The sequence below is a fragment of the Sinocyclocheilus rhinocerous genome, unplaced genomic scaffold (assembly GCF_001515625.1).
Source record: "Sinocyclocheilus rhinocerous isolate Xijiao unplaced genomic scaffold, SAMN03320098_v1.1 scaffold953, whole genome shotgun sequence".
Classification (NCBI taxonomy): Eukaryota; Metazoa; Chordata; class Actinopteri; order Cypriniformes; family Cyprinidae; genus Sinocyclocheilus; species Sinocyclocheilus rhinocerous.
The window spans coordinates 475,703-492,697 of NW_015643169.1; the positions used below are offsets into that span (position 1 = coordinate 475,703).

A 16,995-nucleotide genomic window follows, 5' to 3' on the forward strand; every position below is an offset into this window, starting at 1 on the left:
TCAACATGGCAACCCTCTCAGCAGGGCAGCTCCATATGCTATGCGCGATTCACTGTCTTGTGTGTCTCCGTGCCAGACCTCAAACACTGACCGTACACTACAACATTTCCAAGGTCATGGCGAAAAGGGGTGTGTTTGCGCATGTTTGTGCAAGTCTACAACTGGCACATGCTGCACAAACTGAAGAGGAAACAGGAAGGGAGACTATTGTACATAGCCATGACAGGTTTTAAAGGCTCAGACGTGACGTGCACATAGCAACAGCTCCCAGACTCCTGGATTTAAACCTCCTCCTGTTTCACTTCTCAGTTGCTATGACTATAAGGCCCTCCACTTGTAGAGCTAAACGTCTGTTTGTTTCTAACCCCAATACTGAAGGTGACAAATGCTGTGAATCCTAAGCTTGGCTGAAATGCAGCAGTTGTGAAAATGCATCAAATCACTGAACAAAACCCATTTTATTGTGATGCACCTGCTCAGCGAAGTTCATTTAGATTCTGTGTACTGCTTGCATAAAACATGGTTTTAAACACAGCAAAATAGTCATTTTAAAACAGATAAGCAAAATTAATAAACAAAAAGTGCTGTATGTATGTATGTATGTATGTATATATATATATATATATATATTAATAAACAATAAAGTGCTATAATCTACATTTCTAAAATATTTTATACATTACAATTAAATACTATAATAACTTATTTATTATTTAACTATGTTAGAGTATGATGAATGAATAAAAAAGTGCTAACATATATATTTATTCATTAATCTGTTAAAATGAAATTTAAAAACCTATATACACATATTTATCATTATAAAAACATTTGTATGTATATGTAATACACACACTCACACATTAACACTGAAATTAATATATAAAAAAAATGCTATAATCTAGATTTATAAAATCTCTCTCTCTCTCTCTCTCTCTATATATATATATATAAACAATAAATTATAAAATAATCCTTATACATTAAAATTAAATAACTTTTATATAAAAGAATATGAAGAATAAACAAAAAAGCACAAATATGCAATCAATAGCCTGTCTAGTGTTTACAAACACAGGATTATAGCCAAAGGGGAAGTGTGGGGAGAGAAAAAAAACACATGCAACTGCAAGAACCACAGATGAATCCAGTACAAACTCAAATCCCAGAGGCAAATTCTCAAGGGACATCGCAGGGCTTTGAAGAAGCACCAGGCTGTGGCTCCAACCTCAATATTTACAACAAACATGCAGAGAAAAAATGCATCGCTAGCATGCTGTTGCAATGCAAAATAAGCCTCTCTACACTAAACATAACACCGTATGTACAACGTGAGGAGGAAAACAGCTTGCAGACTGCTGCTAATCTTCTTCCTCTGTTAAATTACTTAATAAGATCCACTGCATGAGGACACAATGTGGGCAAGGCAGACTTGCAGTTGCCGCCCATGTGCATAGAGAGACAGAGAGCAACAAATATATTTAAAAAAAATTTAAAAAACAAAAAACACTGACCTGCCCAGTTACTGTCGTCCGTCAGAGTAGACAGGTCAAGTCGAGGGACATCGTTGCACGGCTCTGCGCCACTAAGAGCCTCCTGGATCTTCATGGCAGGCGTCTAGCAGAGAAAAGAGTGAAGGGTAAACACCAACTACACCAGAGTGGGGGCAGTGCGCTTCTTAAGTTGAGCAATACCCTTGCCTGCGCCTGCCCCCGTCTACTTACAGGCTGGGAGGAGGCAGGGGGGCGGCGCTGCGGGACAAACCTTTGCGTGCTGATTGGCTGCCTGCCCTGCTCACAGTGTGGCTAATTTTATGTTCTTTTCTCTCTCTCTCTTCACCCCTCCCTTTCAGCTGTGTGTCCTAGAGAGAGAGGGAACATGCAGAGCACGCAAAGCACGCAGGCAGAAAAGCCTTCCCGATTTCTCACTTTAGCATTTCCGAAACTCTTCCCTCTGTTTCGATATTGAACAATCACGCAGGAGGGGCCATACAGGTACAGACAGACCTAATCCAGACAAACGCACAACTCGGTAACTCGCACAATCACACACGTCTGGGCTCTTGGGCGTGGGACGGGGTCTATTTTTGGAGCAGGGTGGGCTTTTTCCTCACTACATGCCCTACATTACTGCCAGCATGACTGAAAGTCCCGTTTACTGTTATTACGGCAGACAGGGCTTACTCATACTAATGCAACTGGATTTGAAACACACTTGTGCCATTGCAGACGTGCTAATTGTGGCAATGTGATTTTCATAACGCACTCATCATGGTCCATAATTGCAACACTGCTGATATTGTGTCCAATCCAAACATGGGAAAAGGACTTTGTGCTGTTTACATTTGTGCACATGGCTGTGTAAAATGCCCCTGCCAGCCTGCCAAGAGATGTGATGTTTAGTACCATTAGAAGTGATAAGGAACGGCATGGGAAACATACAGTCCAGACTTCCTGTGTGTGAAGATCTGTTTGACTTTGGCACATCAGTGTAAGGAGACAATAAAGAAAACATTTAACCTGAAATGTGACTCATTGCTCAAATACACACTCATCAAAACACACTCGAAAACTAAACACCAGTTCACACACAGGCCAACTGCTCACTTCAAATGAGGACGTGTTTACAATACAAAATTAAACCTAATGTATTTACAACGTCTGCATGCTTTTGCTGAAACCATGACGAAAACTACTTTAATACTTGAGCGGTGGAAGTCAGTTGACTTAGATCAACAGGCTTTCAACAGATTTACAGCCTTCACATGATGTTTGGGCCAGAAAACATTGCCTAAAATCTCTCCAATCAAGGGCAATCAACAGTAAACAATTCATCAGTTAATCTTCTAGTCATCACCTGTTCACGTCGTGATTAACAAGGTGACAATTGATGAGATTATATTGCTGATTACTGATGAGATGTGCGTTATTATGGATATAAATATTTCAATCTAGGAATCTCATCATATCCAGAGATGCCAAAATACCAGTAATCTGGTCTCAGGGCATAACTGAGGGCTATGAAAAGCCGAGAAGCAACGTTTTTGTTGAAAGGAAGATGGAGGGAAAATAATGCGTTTAAAAGTTGTGTATGAAAAAATAAAATAAAATAATATAAAAAATGATTTGTGTGTGCAGCTGATGCAATTTGTGTCTTCATCTCATGTTTTTTCTCGCCGAAAGTACTATTGATTTCTTTCTATATAAGACTTCCAATAAGAACAAAATTACTGAGTGCATCTTAAAAGTGAAAATGTGAAAACTTTACGCATTTATTGCAAATAAAACAATGTAAATTTATTAATGAATTGACATTCTCAGTATAGCTTTAGTATTACTTTTCATAAACACTGTGGTTAACTGATAAAGCTCTGCATATTAGTAAAGGATTGCGCCTTTCAACAACACGTTCACAGAAAAGTAGTCTCTAATCAGCTGCCACTATCTACCACATGAGAAGCTCCTATACCACAATGCACTGCGTACGTGTTGCAGCTGGGTACAACATGTTCTGACTGTTAGAGCGCATGAAGGAGTGAGATCTCACGCATGATATGCAGTGACACACTGATCCAACATGTGTGTGACATCACAATGACCGCGGATCAAGCTGGGCTTAGCAAAACCAATATTCCTGGTTAAAAATAAACAGTCTCTATGTTTTTAAGAGAACCTTACCAATGTCTTTGGCGGACGAAGAGAAAGGAAACTGAATTGTATGATCTCCAGATTTAGACTGGATCATTTTACAGACTGAACCGTAAATACAGAAACATTTCAACACAGGATGTTCAAACTATATCAACTCTTTCATTGACTCTCTAAGTATTTGGATGCTTGAGTCACTCTCAGAAATGTATGAATGTCATTGCACCAGTTAAACAAACTGAGCGACCGTCATTTTAAAGAACAATAGCACAAGCACACTTTAAGGGAAATATTATATTTCAAGATGTTTGTTAGTTTTAAAACAACTGCACTCTTAAACATAAAGGTTCGGTAATGCCATAGAACCTTTCACTGATCAGTTCTTATAATCATTTTTTTTTTCTTAGTGTTAAGGACATTTTAATAATCTAAAGAACCTTTTTCCACTATATGAAATTTTAGTGGAATGGCAAGGTTCCATGGATATTTAAAGGTTCTTCATAGAACCATCAATGCCAATAAAGAACATTTATTTACTAAAGATCATGTTCCATTAAGATATTTTGTAAATTTCCTACCATAAATATATTAAAACTTAATTTTTGATTAGTAATATGCATTGCTAAGATCTTCATTTGGACAACTTTAAAAGCAATTTTCTCAATATTTTGATTTTTTTGCACCCTCAAGATTCCAGATTTTCAAATAGTTGTATCTCGGCCAAATATTGTCCTATCCTAACAAACCATACATCAATGGAAAGCTTATTTATTCAGCTTTCAGATGATGTCTGAAATCTCTTATTTATAAAACCCTTATGACTGGTTTTGTGGTCCAGGGTCACAAATGTAAGAACAGAATACAAGATATACAAAGTAGGAAAGAAAAATAAGATGAGGGCAGAAAATGTGAAACTGAACTGAACTCACCTGAATAGAATGAAAGCCATAGTCCTTTTGATGCTTCCCTCTAAAAAGAAATTAATTCATTAGTGAATTAGTAAAAGAATTTACACTAAATATGCACTTCTCAAACTGTTAAGATCAGGCTGAAAGGGATATTCTTTTTTAACATTGTTTCAAATGCTGAGATCCTTCAGAACAATACAGAGTGCAGAGCTGTAGGTGCTACACAACCAGAAACAGCTCAAGATTTGACCTTCACAGACTTACTCTTATGTTCATTCTTCTGGAGTTTAGGAATAACATATCTGTTCTACTTCCTCCATAATTTATGACCACTAAATAAGCATCATTGCACTGTAAATGTGGGCAATCATATTGTAATGTTTTCAGATTTCTGATGTCAAAGCTCTGTTTTACAAGCTAGTTTCAACAGATGGTCTTTTTGGACTAGGAAGAACGTTTTGAGTGCAACCCATTTAAGTTCATTCTACTTCCCAACATACATAGAATTGCACATAATGCATTTAGAGGGTTTAAATACCTGTAATCAGCTGACGCCATATTTTCAGTAGCATTTCTATCAGGCCCTTGGCATTCCATTGGCTAGATTTAAAAGAAAAACAACACATGTATCTTCTTAATATGTTGATAGTAGGATAAATAAAAGTTTTTCACGACAGCAAGGTGAAAAAAGTGTGCTAATGTTCAATCCTTTTACCTAGGTTGCATGTACAAATTTGCAGCAATCAAATTCATGGTTAGCATCATGTTTAACAGTTTAACAATTTAACCGGCCAGTAACCACTAAGTGTAACTTCCAACATCTACAGTCTAGTCAGTGAAGTGAATTTTAAATAAATATAGTGGTCACTTGAATTCAGTAATATAAACTTTCACTTTCATCATTTAAACTATCATTGAATTGCATCATATACAGTAGGTTCCAAATGTATGAGGGTACTCGTTAAAAAGTGCAAAAAAAAAAAAATCATTATAAATTCTAGAGTAAAACTATTTGAATGAAATATAGATTTAAAAACAAATATTAAGTTCATAATTTCTTAGTACTTCATATTTAACATATTTAGTCTAATGCTAGGTTTACTCTAAGTTACATTTTAAAAAATGTTTTAATGTGGTGTCAGATTTTTGTCTACATTACAAACTGTATGTCTAATTATATTGGTCATCTGCCATTAAAGGGGTCATATGATGCGATTTCAAGTTTTCCTTTCTCTTTGGAGTGTTACAAGCTGATTGTGCATAGATAAGATCCCTGAAGTTGCAAAGACTAAAGTCTCAAAACCAAAGAGATATTCTTTATCAAAGTTAAGACTCTGCCACGCCCCCCTAAAACGGCTCGTTCTAACACACCCCACATATCTACTAAAAAGACCATATTGGTCGACCACAAGTTGACCAAGAGATGTTTCAATAAAACCGAGACATTACCAAAACATCTGTAATGGTGTCTAATGCACGTCACTGTGGTGTACCAACAAATGAGGTGAATCCAGACTCGAAACACACACACCTAACAGCATAAACATGCGTCAGTGAGAGGTCCTCGACAAAACACTATTCTGATAAAAGCAAGCCCTGCAATTTACCTGTGATTTTCCACAGAGATGCATTATGTGCTGTCTCCCATGAACAAGGACAAGAAGGATTTAAAGATAATTAGCTGTTCCTGTCACTGTTTACTACCACATTTTAATTCATGAGGTTTTTATTGTTGTTGTTGATATTCTGTTGCCAGAAACTGAGTCATTGCCATTGAGAGTTTAAAAGGAATAGTTCACCCAAAAATGACAATTCAAGAATAATGAATGTCATTCCAAACCTATATGACTATTGAAGAACTGTTTTTGTCCATAATGAAAGTCAATGGAGGCCAAAACAACATTGGTGGTGCGTTTTTCAAAACATTATTTTTGCATTCCACAGAAGTCAGTTAGTCATAAATGTTTGGAACGTCATTAAAGTGAGTAAATTATGATAATTTTCTATCTTTATTTTGGTGAACTTGATATTAAAATCAGTTACTTTAGATTAGACAATATTGTAAATTAACATGAACCTACATTAACAAATGCTGTGAAAATGTGATGTTTATTGCAAGTTCATGATACTGTACCGATTGTATTGACTAATGATAACAATTTACCTTCTTATAAAGTGTTACCCAAGAAATCCATTTATTTTTTAGGATCTGAAGTTAATGAATATGTAAAATGTTTTAACATTAGTTAATGCATTAGGTATTGTGAACTAGAATTCATTAATATTGGTTAATTGCATATACTGCATATTGCATATACATTTGTATAAATGGTGTATGCATAGTTGTACATTAACGAACATGAACTAACAATAATATTGTAAATTAACATGAACCTACATTAACAAATGCTGTAAAAATTTGATGTTTATTATACAGTGTTACCCAAGAAATATTTATTTTTAGGGTCAGAAGTTAATAAATTTGTTAAGTGTTTTAACATTAGTTCATGTGTTAGGTACCGTGAACTAGAATTTATCTGTAACACTTTATTTTAAGGTGTCCACATGTACTTACTATTATAATAACAATGAATTATGCATAATTACATGCAAGTAACCCTAAACTAAACCTAAATCCTAACCCTAACCATATAGTAAGTACATGTAGTTTATTAATATTACTCAGTACCTATATGAATAATTACACTGTAACAAGGACACCTTAAAATAAAGTGTAACCAATTTATCATTATTGGTTAATTACATATACTAATACATTTCAAGTTGTATAAATGTTGTATATATAGTTGTACATTAACAAATATGAATTAACAATAAAAAAACTGATGTTTATCCTAGTTCATGATACTGTCCCTAATGCATTAGCTAATAATTTTACATTATAAAGCGTTACGCAAGAAATACATTTATTTAAAACACCAATTGGATCCAATCCAAGTGGTTTTTACTGTGTCGTTAAGTGGTTGTTGGGCTGTTGCTAAGTGGTTGCTTACTGGCCCAAGTCAAAAGAACCCATTTTTGGTCCGCCATACAAAAGTTGTATGAATATTGCTTCATTTCTGTAGCATAAACACTGCGGAACAAGTTACATTCCTAATTTGAATATTTATGGTTAGGGGTTTGATGAAATCTCTCCTTCTTAGTAAGAGCAGTAGTAATAGTGATGCTTGCAGAAAGACAGAGAGAAGGCCATGAAGGTAATTCTAAAAAGCAGACTCACGGTGGGGGCATCCCGGTTGTCTGAGTGCTCAGTCAGTGTGGGACTGTGTTTGGGTTTCCTGTTTCTCTGAGCCTCACGTGGCGGCAGCAGCAGACGCCCGTCACCCTCCTCTGTGACCCTCACACCTGGAGACGGGACGTTCTCTTTATCACCCTCGACCCTGAGAAAGACACAGTTTTGCTTTCAGACACCACAGAATCAACACGTGACGTTACTCAAGGGATCAACTCATAAGAGCAGAGCAGAAATGAAGCCGTCGCTGTGATACCTCATCTGACTGTTTATTTACATCTGTCTCTGGAGTTGGATCAGTATGTGTCGCACAGCACAACTGTTGAGCCACTAATCTAATGTTTTCAGTGTCTCTGTGGATAGTTCCTGTCAACAGGATTAGTTCGATCGCTCTGAGATCCAGCCAGCAATGACCCAAGCTGGAATGGAAATAAAATTGGATGACAGATTCTTTAGTAATCCAAATGTATTTATCATAATAATATGGGATTAACTAAATACTTTTGATAGGTTACATTTAGGTTAATATTCACTATATTAGCTAGACTGGCTGGTTTGCAGATATTTGTCCATTTTAAGATTTTCAGCAATCGTCTGAAGCTGGACATACTTGTTAGTGGGCAGAACACATTTTAATTTTTTTTCAATTCTTTTAAAAATTTTTTTTTAAATATTAAAATATATGCTAGTATTAAGTTGTATGACATGTAAATTATATATAAACTGTATATACAGTACTGTAGGGTACACCAAAAGTCAGAAAGTCTCTGAATAATTGAATCTGTGATCATTAATTTTTGGAAACCGGGAAAATATTAAATTACATTACATTAATTACATTCATTAATTAAAGAACGACTAAAATAAATATAATAAAATATGATGTTTTTGAAATAAATCTGACATGCTTGCCATGGCTGCATTTATTTGATTAAAAAATAATCAGTAAAAACAGTAATTTTGTGAAATATTATTACAATTTAAAATAACAGGTTTCTATTTGAATATATATAGTAAAATGTAATTTATTCCTGTGATGTAAAGCTGAATTTTCAGCATCATTACTCCAGTCTTCAGTGTCACATGATCCTTCAGAAATCATTTTAATATGCCGATTTGCTGTTCAAGACACATTTCTTATTATAATCAATGTTTAAAACAGATGTGCTGCTTAATATATTTGTGCAAACAGAGATACATTTAATGATTCCTTGATTAATAGAAAGTTCAAAAGAACAGCATTTATTTGAAATAGAATCCTTGCTAAATAAAAGCATTTTAAAAAATCTTACTGACCCAAAAATTTTGAATACTGGTATATATAGTTATTCTAGTCAATTCAGTGATTTCTCTGTTAATCAGGTTTATTCAGATCACACACAATGACATCAAAAGGCTTGCTAATTACTGTGGGAGTCGCTGTAGAGATCGGCATCACAGATGTGAACTGCAGCGAAACTGTCAATGTAAGTTGATGAAACCATTTTTGATGAGTGGCAAAACATCTTGGGAAACCAAGAAACATGTAACACTGACTAGAATAAATTTACTGGACATTCTACAATGACCTGGATAACTGGTTGCACACTGCATAGACAACTTAAGCTACCATGCCATTTGGCTGCAGTCAATAGAGGCGAATAATAGCTGTATTTCTGGAGAAACCCGCTCCTACCTGAAGTTCTCCTCTTGTTCTCGTAGATGTCTCCTCCTCTCTCGGGCTGTTGTCACAGGAGATGAAGAGTGGGCAGTCGGATCCAAGCCCTCTGAACTCTGACCTGTGTGCATGTGCGAGTTGAAGAGGTGTTGCTCGACCGCTGAGCGAATGGTCTTCTGCAGAAAACTGGACAGAGAGAGAGAGACAGACATGATTGCTTGATTGCTTTATGATTGCATTAATTACATGAACAATGAAAGTTATCGGTCTATTCAGAAGATTGACTTGAAGATTTATTAAAAGAATTTAATTGTCACATAAGGCTCTGTATAATCACTCACTTTGTTAATTCAGGTCTGCAGTGTCCAGGAGAGATCTGTGAGCTAAAGAAAGAGAACAACATAATAAAGAAGAGAGAAAATACTGAATTATTAAGCTTAGCATCAGTTCCATCCAATTGTATCCAAAGAGAAATTAATAACCAGATTTTTTGATATTCTGAAAGAAATTAATATAAAGTGGTGGCCAAGGTGTATTATATATATATATATATATATATATATGTGTGTGTGTGTGTGTGTGTGTGTGTGTGTGTGTGTATAGACTCCATTATAGTTGCTCTAGTCAACTCAATGTGTTTTAATTAGTTGTAAAATTACACAATGACATCAAAAGACATCATTGTTTTGTTTTGAAGCCAGAAAATCTCCTATTGGTTTAGTGACCTCATCTGACCATCCAAATCAAAGAAACAAATATGATTTACCACAAAAAAACAAAAACAAAGCTAAATTCTCGTGGATTGGAAAGAAAGTTCCCGAAAATGATGCCACAGTAAAAAATAGCGGCATTATCTTTTGTATCCGGAAATAGGCTGAGGGTCCGGACACAACAGTTCCCAGCAACGCTCTCAGGGTCAGAGCCAGTTAACTGCTCACAGCTGACTACTCGCTATTTAAACACCATGAGCAAACTATTAACTTGGTATTGAGCGGTATCAAAAGGAATGATCGTTAGATGCAAACGTAGATGGTATCAAAGGCTACCAAGAATAGGCCCGTGAGAAGAGTTATGTGTTGAGACAGAGGACTAAAGATGATTTGATGAGGTCTGTCGGTCTTATATAACACAGCGGTCATACGGTGCACTCCAAGGGCGAGGTTGACGGGACCTGAATGCTGGACTGAGTACAAGCTGGCACTAAATACTGCTAGTCTGCTAACCTAGTCCTTCCATATAGTCATCCTCCAAATCTCATTATCTTTTGTATCCGGAAATAGGCTGAGGTTCCGGACACAACAGTTCCCAGCAACGCTCTCAGGGTCAGAGCCAGTTAACTGCTCACAGCTGACTACTCGCTATTTAAACACCATGAGCAAACTATTAACTTGGTATTGAGCGGTATCAAAAGGAATGATCGTTAGATGCAAACGTAGATGGTATCAAAGGCTACCAAGAATAGGCCCGTGAGAAGAGTTATGTGTTGAGACAGAGGACTAAAGATGATTTGATGAGGTCTGTCGGTCTTATATAACACAGCGGTCATACGGTGCACTCCAAGGGCGAGGTTGACGGGACCTGAATGCTGGACTGAGTACAAGCTGGCACTAAATACTGCTAGTCTGCTAACCTAGTCCTTCCATATAGTCATCCTCCAAATCTAGTTCACAGTGGTCGGTGAAACATGGGGGAAACTGGCGATGATTAAAGAGGCCAACATTAAAGATGTGTTTGTTACCTAAAATAATAACAAATAAAAACATGACAAATGTAATATATACACACTCAATTAAAATACATTTTTATAACTAGGAATTTACATACTTTATAAATAATTTCAGTACCGTAAAAAGTTTGCGGTTTAGTACGATTTTTTTTTTTTTATGAAATAAATATTTTATTCACCAAGGATCCATTAAATCAATCAATAGTGACAGTAAAAACATGTATAATGTTACAAAAAAAATCTATTTCAAATAAATGCTGTTCTTTTGAACTTTTGATTCATCAAAGAATCCACAAAAATATGAAGCAGTAGAACAGTTTTCAACATTGGTAATAATAAGAAATATTTCTTGAGCAGCAAATCAGCATATTAGAATGATTTCTGAAGGATCATGTGACACTGAAGACTGGAGTAATGATGCTGAAAATTCAGCTTTGTTATCACAGAAATAAATTACATTTTAAAAATATTCAAATAGAAAACAGTTATTTAAATTGTAATAATATTTCACAATATTATTATTTTTAATAATTTTTTTTATCAAATAAATTCAGCCTGGGAGAGCAAAATAAAACAAAAACAAAAACTTGAACACTGATGTGTACAATATGTAACATTATATCTCTCTCAATAGATCTAACCACAATCGAAAACTCCAGAACTCTAAAATGCTATATTTGGCAGGTTAAAATGATTTATTCACTGACTGACATCTTCTCCGACATGATGCCAAGTAGGCAAACACACTTCAACCATAAACTCACTCCAAGAGGTTAAAGTTTCCAGAAAATACACTCGTAAATTTATTTGCTTGCATTCCTTAATGACAGTGAAATGCAGTGTGAGGAGAACAATAAAAGACATTAGAAAAAATCAACCCAGATCAGTTAAGAATTCTCAGTTAAGAAGTCACATGGGCTGGTAATGACATGTGGGTGAGTACATAATGAACAGAACTGTCATTTTTGTGTGAACTATTCCTTTAAAGCTCATATTCACAACACTAGTGAGGGCTGGGTTGGGTAAACTATGTGATGGAAAATGTGTGAAGGGTCAGTTGCTATGGTACGAGAGGGGACCGGAGCTGATGCAATGAGTCAACACACGAAGGAACCGAGAAAACAACCACAAGAGAGGTTTATTTTGACTAGATCCATCACGCTCAGACTGAATTCAACCAGAAACCATTAGCACGTATCCCTGATGTGACACTAAGAGGATTTCAGTTGTTTGAGGGATCATTTGTGCGTACTATTGTGAAGATTTGGACAAATAACATTTGTGACATTTACTGTACTACCACATAATCACCTACTGATGCTGAACATACAAGAACAAAGTTGTTGTGACAAATCTGGGGGCGTAAATTGAGACCTTGTTTGCACAATAAAATGTCTAGATCATTTTCATTGTGAAGATATATTGTAAAAAGCCCATTCATGCCTCCGAAATAATAGCCTTCGGTTTTTCAGCAAAAGTGGGGAAACAAAGAAAGAGTGAGAAAAACTGTGAGTGGTCCTACCTAATATAGAAAGGAGATATTGGTCTTCCATCTTCTTGGAGGCTGGAAAAAACGAAAACAGAGGTCAGGCTCACTGAACAGCACAATCTAAACATATGTGGCATTTGCCAGAGTAAACAAAACAGTTTTTTTTTTTCAGAGCACATGGTCCGAGGGTCTCAGGGTGCCTATTGTTTGGTGAACAATGTACAAGTAGTGCCGCGGTTCAGAGCTTTTGTTTGACTTGTCTCCAGTAATTACTACAGCTGGAAAGAGCCGTATCCGCTCCACATGCTGGAGCTTGGCCAACAAAACTTGATGAGCTCAGGAGGGGATGTTTCACAGATTCACATTGGCTGGGAATTAATATCACAACTGAGAACAAAACAATCCACATCTCCAGGAAACCAGGGGGACTGCATTAATGCCAATAAACAACGACTAATATAGTAATCATAAGGCCCTGAGAAAAACAGTGGACTTTATCACCGTTTCTTCGATTTTTGAGAGGAATATCTGTGGAACGGACTTAAAAATGGTCAAATGTGTTAAATGGAAACATTACACTACAAAAATAAATAAATAAATATTTTACAAAACAATGATAATTAATCATCAGGTTCATGAATACTTTAATTTGAATCCATATTTTTTTCCATTTTTGTAGTAAAAATATCTAAACACCCTTCAACCTATACATGTTCATCCAAGACAAAATTAAGATAAATATTATTACAAAAATGACGATGAGCAATCATCAGGTACATGGAAATTTAAATCCATATTTTTTTCACTTTTTGTAGTAAAAAAAAATATATCTAAACATCCTTTAAACTAAATACATGTTCATCTAAGACAAAATAAAGATAAATAAATATTATTTTTAATTTTTACAAAACGATGATGAGCAATCATCAGGTACATGAAAATTGAATTAGAATCCATATTTTTCACGTTTTTGTGGTAAAAACATTATTTATTTAACTTTATTTAGTCTTGTATTAAAATGTATTTAGTTTGAAGGATACAGATTTTAAAACAAATATATTAATCAGATTTTTCCGTTTTTACATAATAAGCAATCATTAGGAACATGAAATTTTTTAATTTGAATCAGTATTTTTCATTATTTGTAGTATATATATATATATATATATATATATACCGGTATATATATATATATATATATATATACTACAAATAATGAAAAATACTGATTCAAATTAAAAAATTTCATGTTCCTAATGATTGCTTATTATGTAAAAACGGAAAAATTATATACACAGTATATATAAACATCCTTCAAACTAACAAAATTTTCATCCAAGACAAAAATAAAGATAAGACAAAATATGATAATAATAATAATAATAATAATAATAATACAAACACGGATACATATAATACAAATATGATAAGCTAAAATGTAATTACTTGAGAAGCTAAATTGATATGAAATATTAACACTTTTTTTTACTTTTACATTTATGTATTCAGCATACGCTTTTATCCAAAGCAACTCATAACGTATTCAATACATTTGATCAGTTCATGCATTCCCTGAGAATCGAACCATGATCATGGCATTGCTAGCAACACGCTCTACTGTTTTTTTCTTCTTCTTGTTTTAAGCACAAATAGTTGAGAAAACCTTAATTGAACTGAAAAAATACTTGTCTTTAAAATGAACGGTCACACTTTATTTTAAGGTCCAATTCTTCCTATTAACAAACCAACTATGACTTTTGCCTCAATAAACGCCTAATTTGCTTCTTATTAATAGTTAGTAAGGTAGCTATTGGATGGGATAAGTTTAGTTATTGGATAAGGATTAGGGATGTAAAATATGGTCATGCAGAATATGTGCTTAATAAGCACTAATAAACAGCCAATATGTTAATAACAGGCATGCTAATAAGCAACCAGTTAATAGTAAAATTGGTCCCTATACTAAAGTGTTACCAAATTATCTTATTTATCTAGGATGTTTAGGTTTTGAACTGTAAAACAATACCTTTTTTATATGTAGCTGAAATTTAAATCAGCGTTGAAAATCAGTGTTTATATGTCGTTGAAAATTAAATCAGCCAAAATATTTCATAAAAGAATGCAAGGGGCATTGGATTTGTATAACTTTGTCAATGATGGTCAGTCAAATCTGTGTAAATTTCTGTGGCACAAATTCTTGTTATAATCCATTTAATTGCTATGTTTGGATTGGGTTTTAAAAACCAGTTCTAAAAATGTGGAGATGATTGAAAGGTCAATTCACTGTGTGATTTGGCACGCACCATTCAGAAGTACGTGCGACGTTGCCATGAACGCTGTCGTAAGATGTGTGTGTGTGTGTGTGTGTGTGTGTGTGTGTCAAAAGGGAAGTAAATATTTGTGTGATTCGAGTGCTGGCTGCACTGAATCACAACCATCCAATACAAAGGATTTACGTCCTGTTCACACAGGAATAAACCAAAAAAGAAATTCAAGTCCATTTGGCTCCAAAAAGCTCAAGAATCACATGATTTCCGAACAAAGATCTTGGGCATTTGTGTGTGTGTGTGTATCAAGGTGCTTCCCTCTTGTTGTAAAATGTGAAATGCGTAAATTGCCATCTCACAGTAAATTCTGCTAAGTGAACGCTGTCGTAAGATGTGTGTGTGTGTGTGTGTGTGTGTGTGTCAAAAGGGAAGTAAATATTTGTGTGATTCGAGCGCTGGCTGCACTGAATCACAACCATCCAATACAAAGGATTTACGTCCTGTTCACACAGGAATAAACCAAAAAAGAAATTCAAGTCCATTTGGCTCCAAAAAGCTCAAGAATCACATGATTTCCGAACAAAGATCTTGGGCATTTGTGTGTGTGTGTGTATCAAGGTGCTTCCCTCTTGTTGTAAAATGTGAAATGCGTAAATTGCCATCTCACAGTAAATTCTGCTAAGAATTAGGGTACCGCATGTACCTACAAAGACATTTCGCAAGATTTCTTGAAGAATCGGAGTAGAAGGGAAATATTTTTCCACATCACTGAAGCTCTTAAGTGGCGTTACACAGTCTGACAAGGGTATTAAAATAATAACTGCCGTCATGAATTACAAAACGGAAATCCTGCTTAGCCACCACCTCCCCGAGTGAACAACAAGGCCCTTTGACAAAGCTTTTGTTTTATGGGAAATGATGGAAAAGTACCACTTCACTACATCAAGGAGAATTTTAATGATCAAAGATTAATCAACACATTAATCTACAGGTTCCTCATTGCAAACATCATAAGAACTTCTCACCAAATCCATTCTTGAGATGCATTTGCAGATAACTCTACAGCAGGCACAGAAGTATGCTGTAATCCAACTAATATTTGGCACAAAGGCGAGATTGTGGGATTTCTGTTCCTTTCAAGGGCCCACAGGAAGATGCGAGGTCCACATATACGTACAGAAAGTGACAGCAAGCTGACAAGACCGCTAGATCAACTAAAATACTGTACTGTTTTCTAAAATCCAGGTTTAATACTGAAGGTTTTCTAAAAGTGATTAAAATCTCATCATTTTTTTATTCCACAATCCTCATGCAGTAGCTGTTGCTAAAATTGCACAATTGACATAAAGTCTTGAAGATAATGTTAGTCTTAAATGGTACAGTTAAACCAGGTGTTGGGTTTGAAAACATCAGCTGAAAAGGAAAGTCGTTTCAGAGGTGGAGCAAGTTATTGAATTTTGTTGAAAGATTTTGAAGACACATTTTCATTGGAGTAATAAACACTGATGAATTGCACACCATTTAATATTACTTAGCTTGTTTGTTAGACTGTTTGAGATGACATTTACCCCAGACCGTGTTACATAAGTGTGTCTGGTACAGACGCTCTCACATCAATTGTTCTTATTGACATACCTATATGCTTGTGGTGTCTATGTAAACAAAAATAAATTTTTGGACAAGTAACCACATTTTTGTACATGTTGAACCTGTCTAAAGGACTGGTGTGTGAGAAAATGCATAGTTCACCCAAAAATTAACATTCTGTCATTATTTGACCGTAATATGTATTTGACCGTAAAACTGAGAGACAATTTTGAAGGCTCAGGAAACCTTTGCAGGTGTTTTGAGTTGATTAGCTGATTGGCATGTCCCCATATTCTAATTTGTTGAGATAGTGAATTGGTGGGTTTTTGTTAAATGTGAGCCAAAATCATCACAATTAAAAGAACCAAAGACTTAAACTACTTCAGTCTGTGTGCATTGAATTTATTTAATACACGAGTTTCACAATTTGAGTTGAATTACTGAAATAAATGAACTTTTCC

The 16,995-nt window shown here is 35.2% G+C and overlaps 1 protein-coding gene across 5 annotated transcripts in view; it reads right to left on the reverse strand.

Annotated features, from left to right (window-relative positions):
• Positions 1-16,995, reverse strand: part of LOC107757018 (protein FAM13A-like) — a 49,123-nt gene that overhangs the window by 9,652 nt on the left and 22,476 nt on the right. For 4 of the 5 annotated variants that reach the window (XM_016574354.1, XM_016574353.1, XM_016574356.1 and 1 more), the window contains 7 exons: positions 12,714-12,755; positions 9,807-9,848; positions 9,484-9,651; positions 7,797-7,956; positions 5,094-5,155; positions 4,577-4,616; positions 1,515-1,617 (listed from right to left, as the gene is read on the reverse strand). In XM_016574354.1, coding sequence (XP_016429840.1) covers positions 1,515-1,617; positions 4,577-4,616; positions 5,094-5,155; positions 7,797-7,956; positions 9,484-9,651; positions 9,807-9,848; positions 12,714-12,755 — 617 coding nt within the window. The remainder of the gene's footprint in view (positions 1-1,514; positions 1,618-4,576; positions 4,617-5,093; positions 5,156-7,796; positions 7,957-9,483; positions 9,652-9,806; positions 9,849-12,713; positions 12,756-16,995) is intronic. The other variant, XM_016574355.1, reaches the window with a different exon arrangement.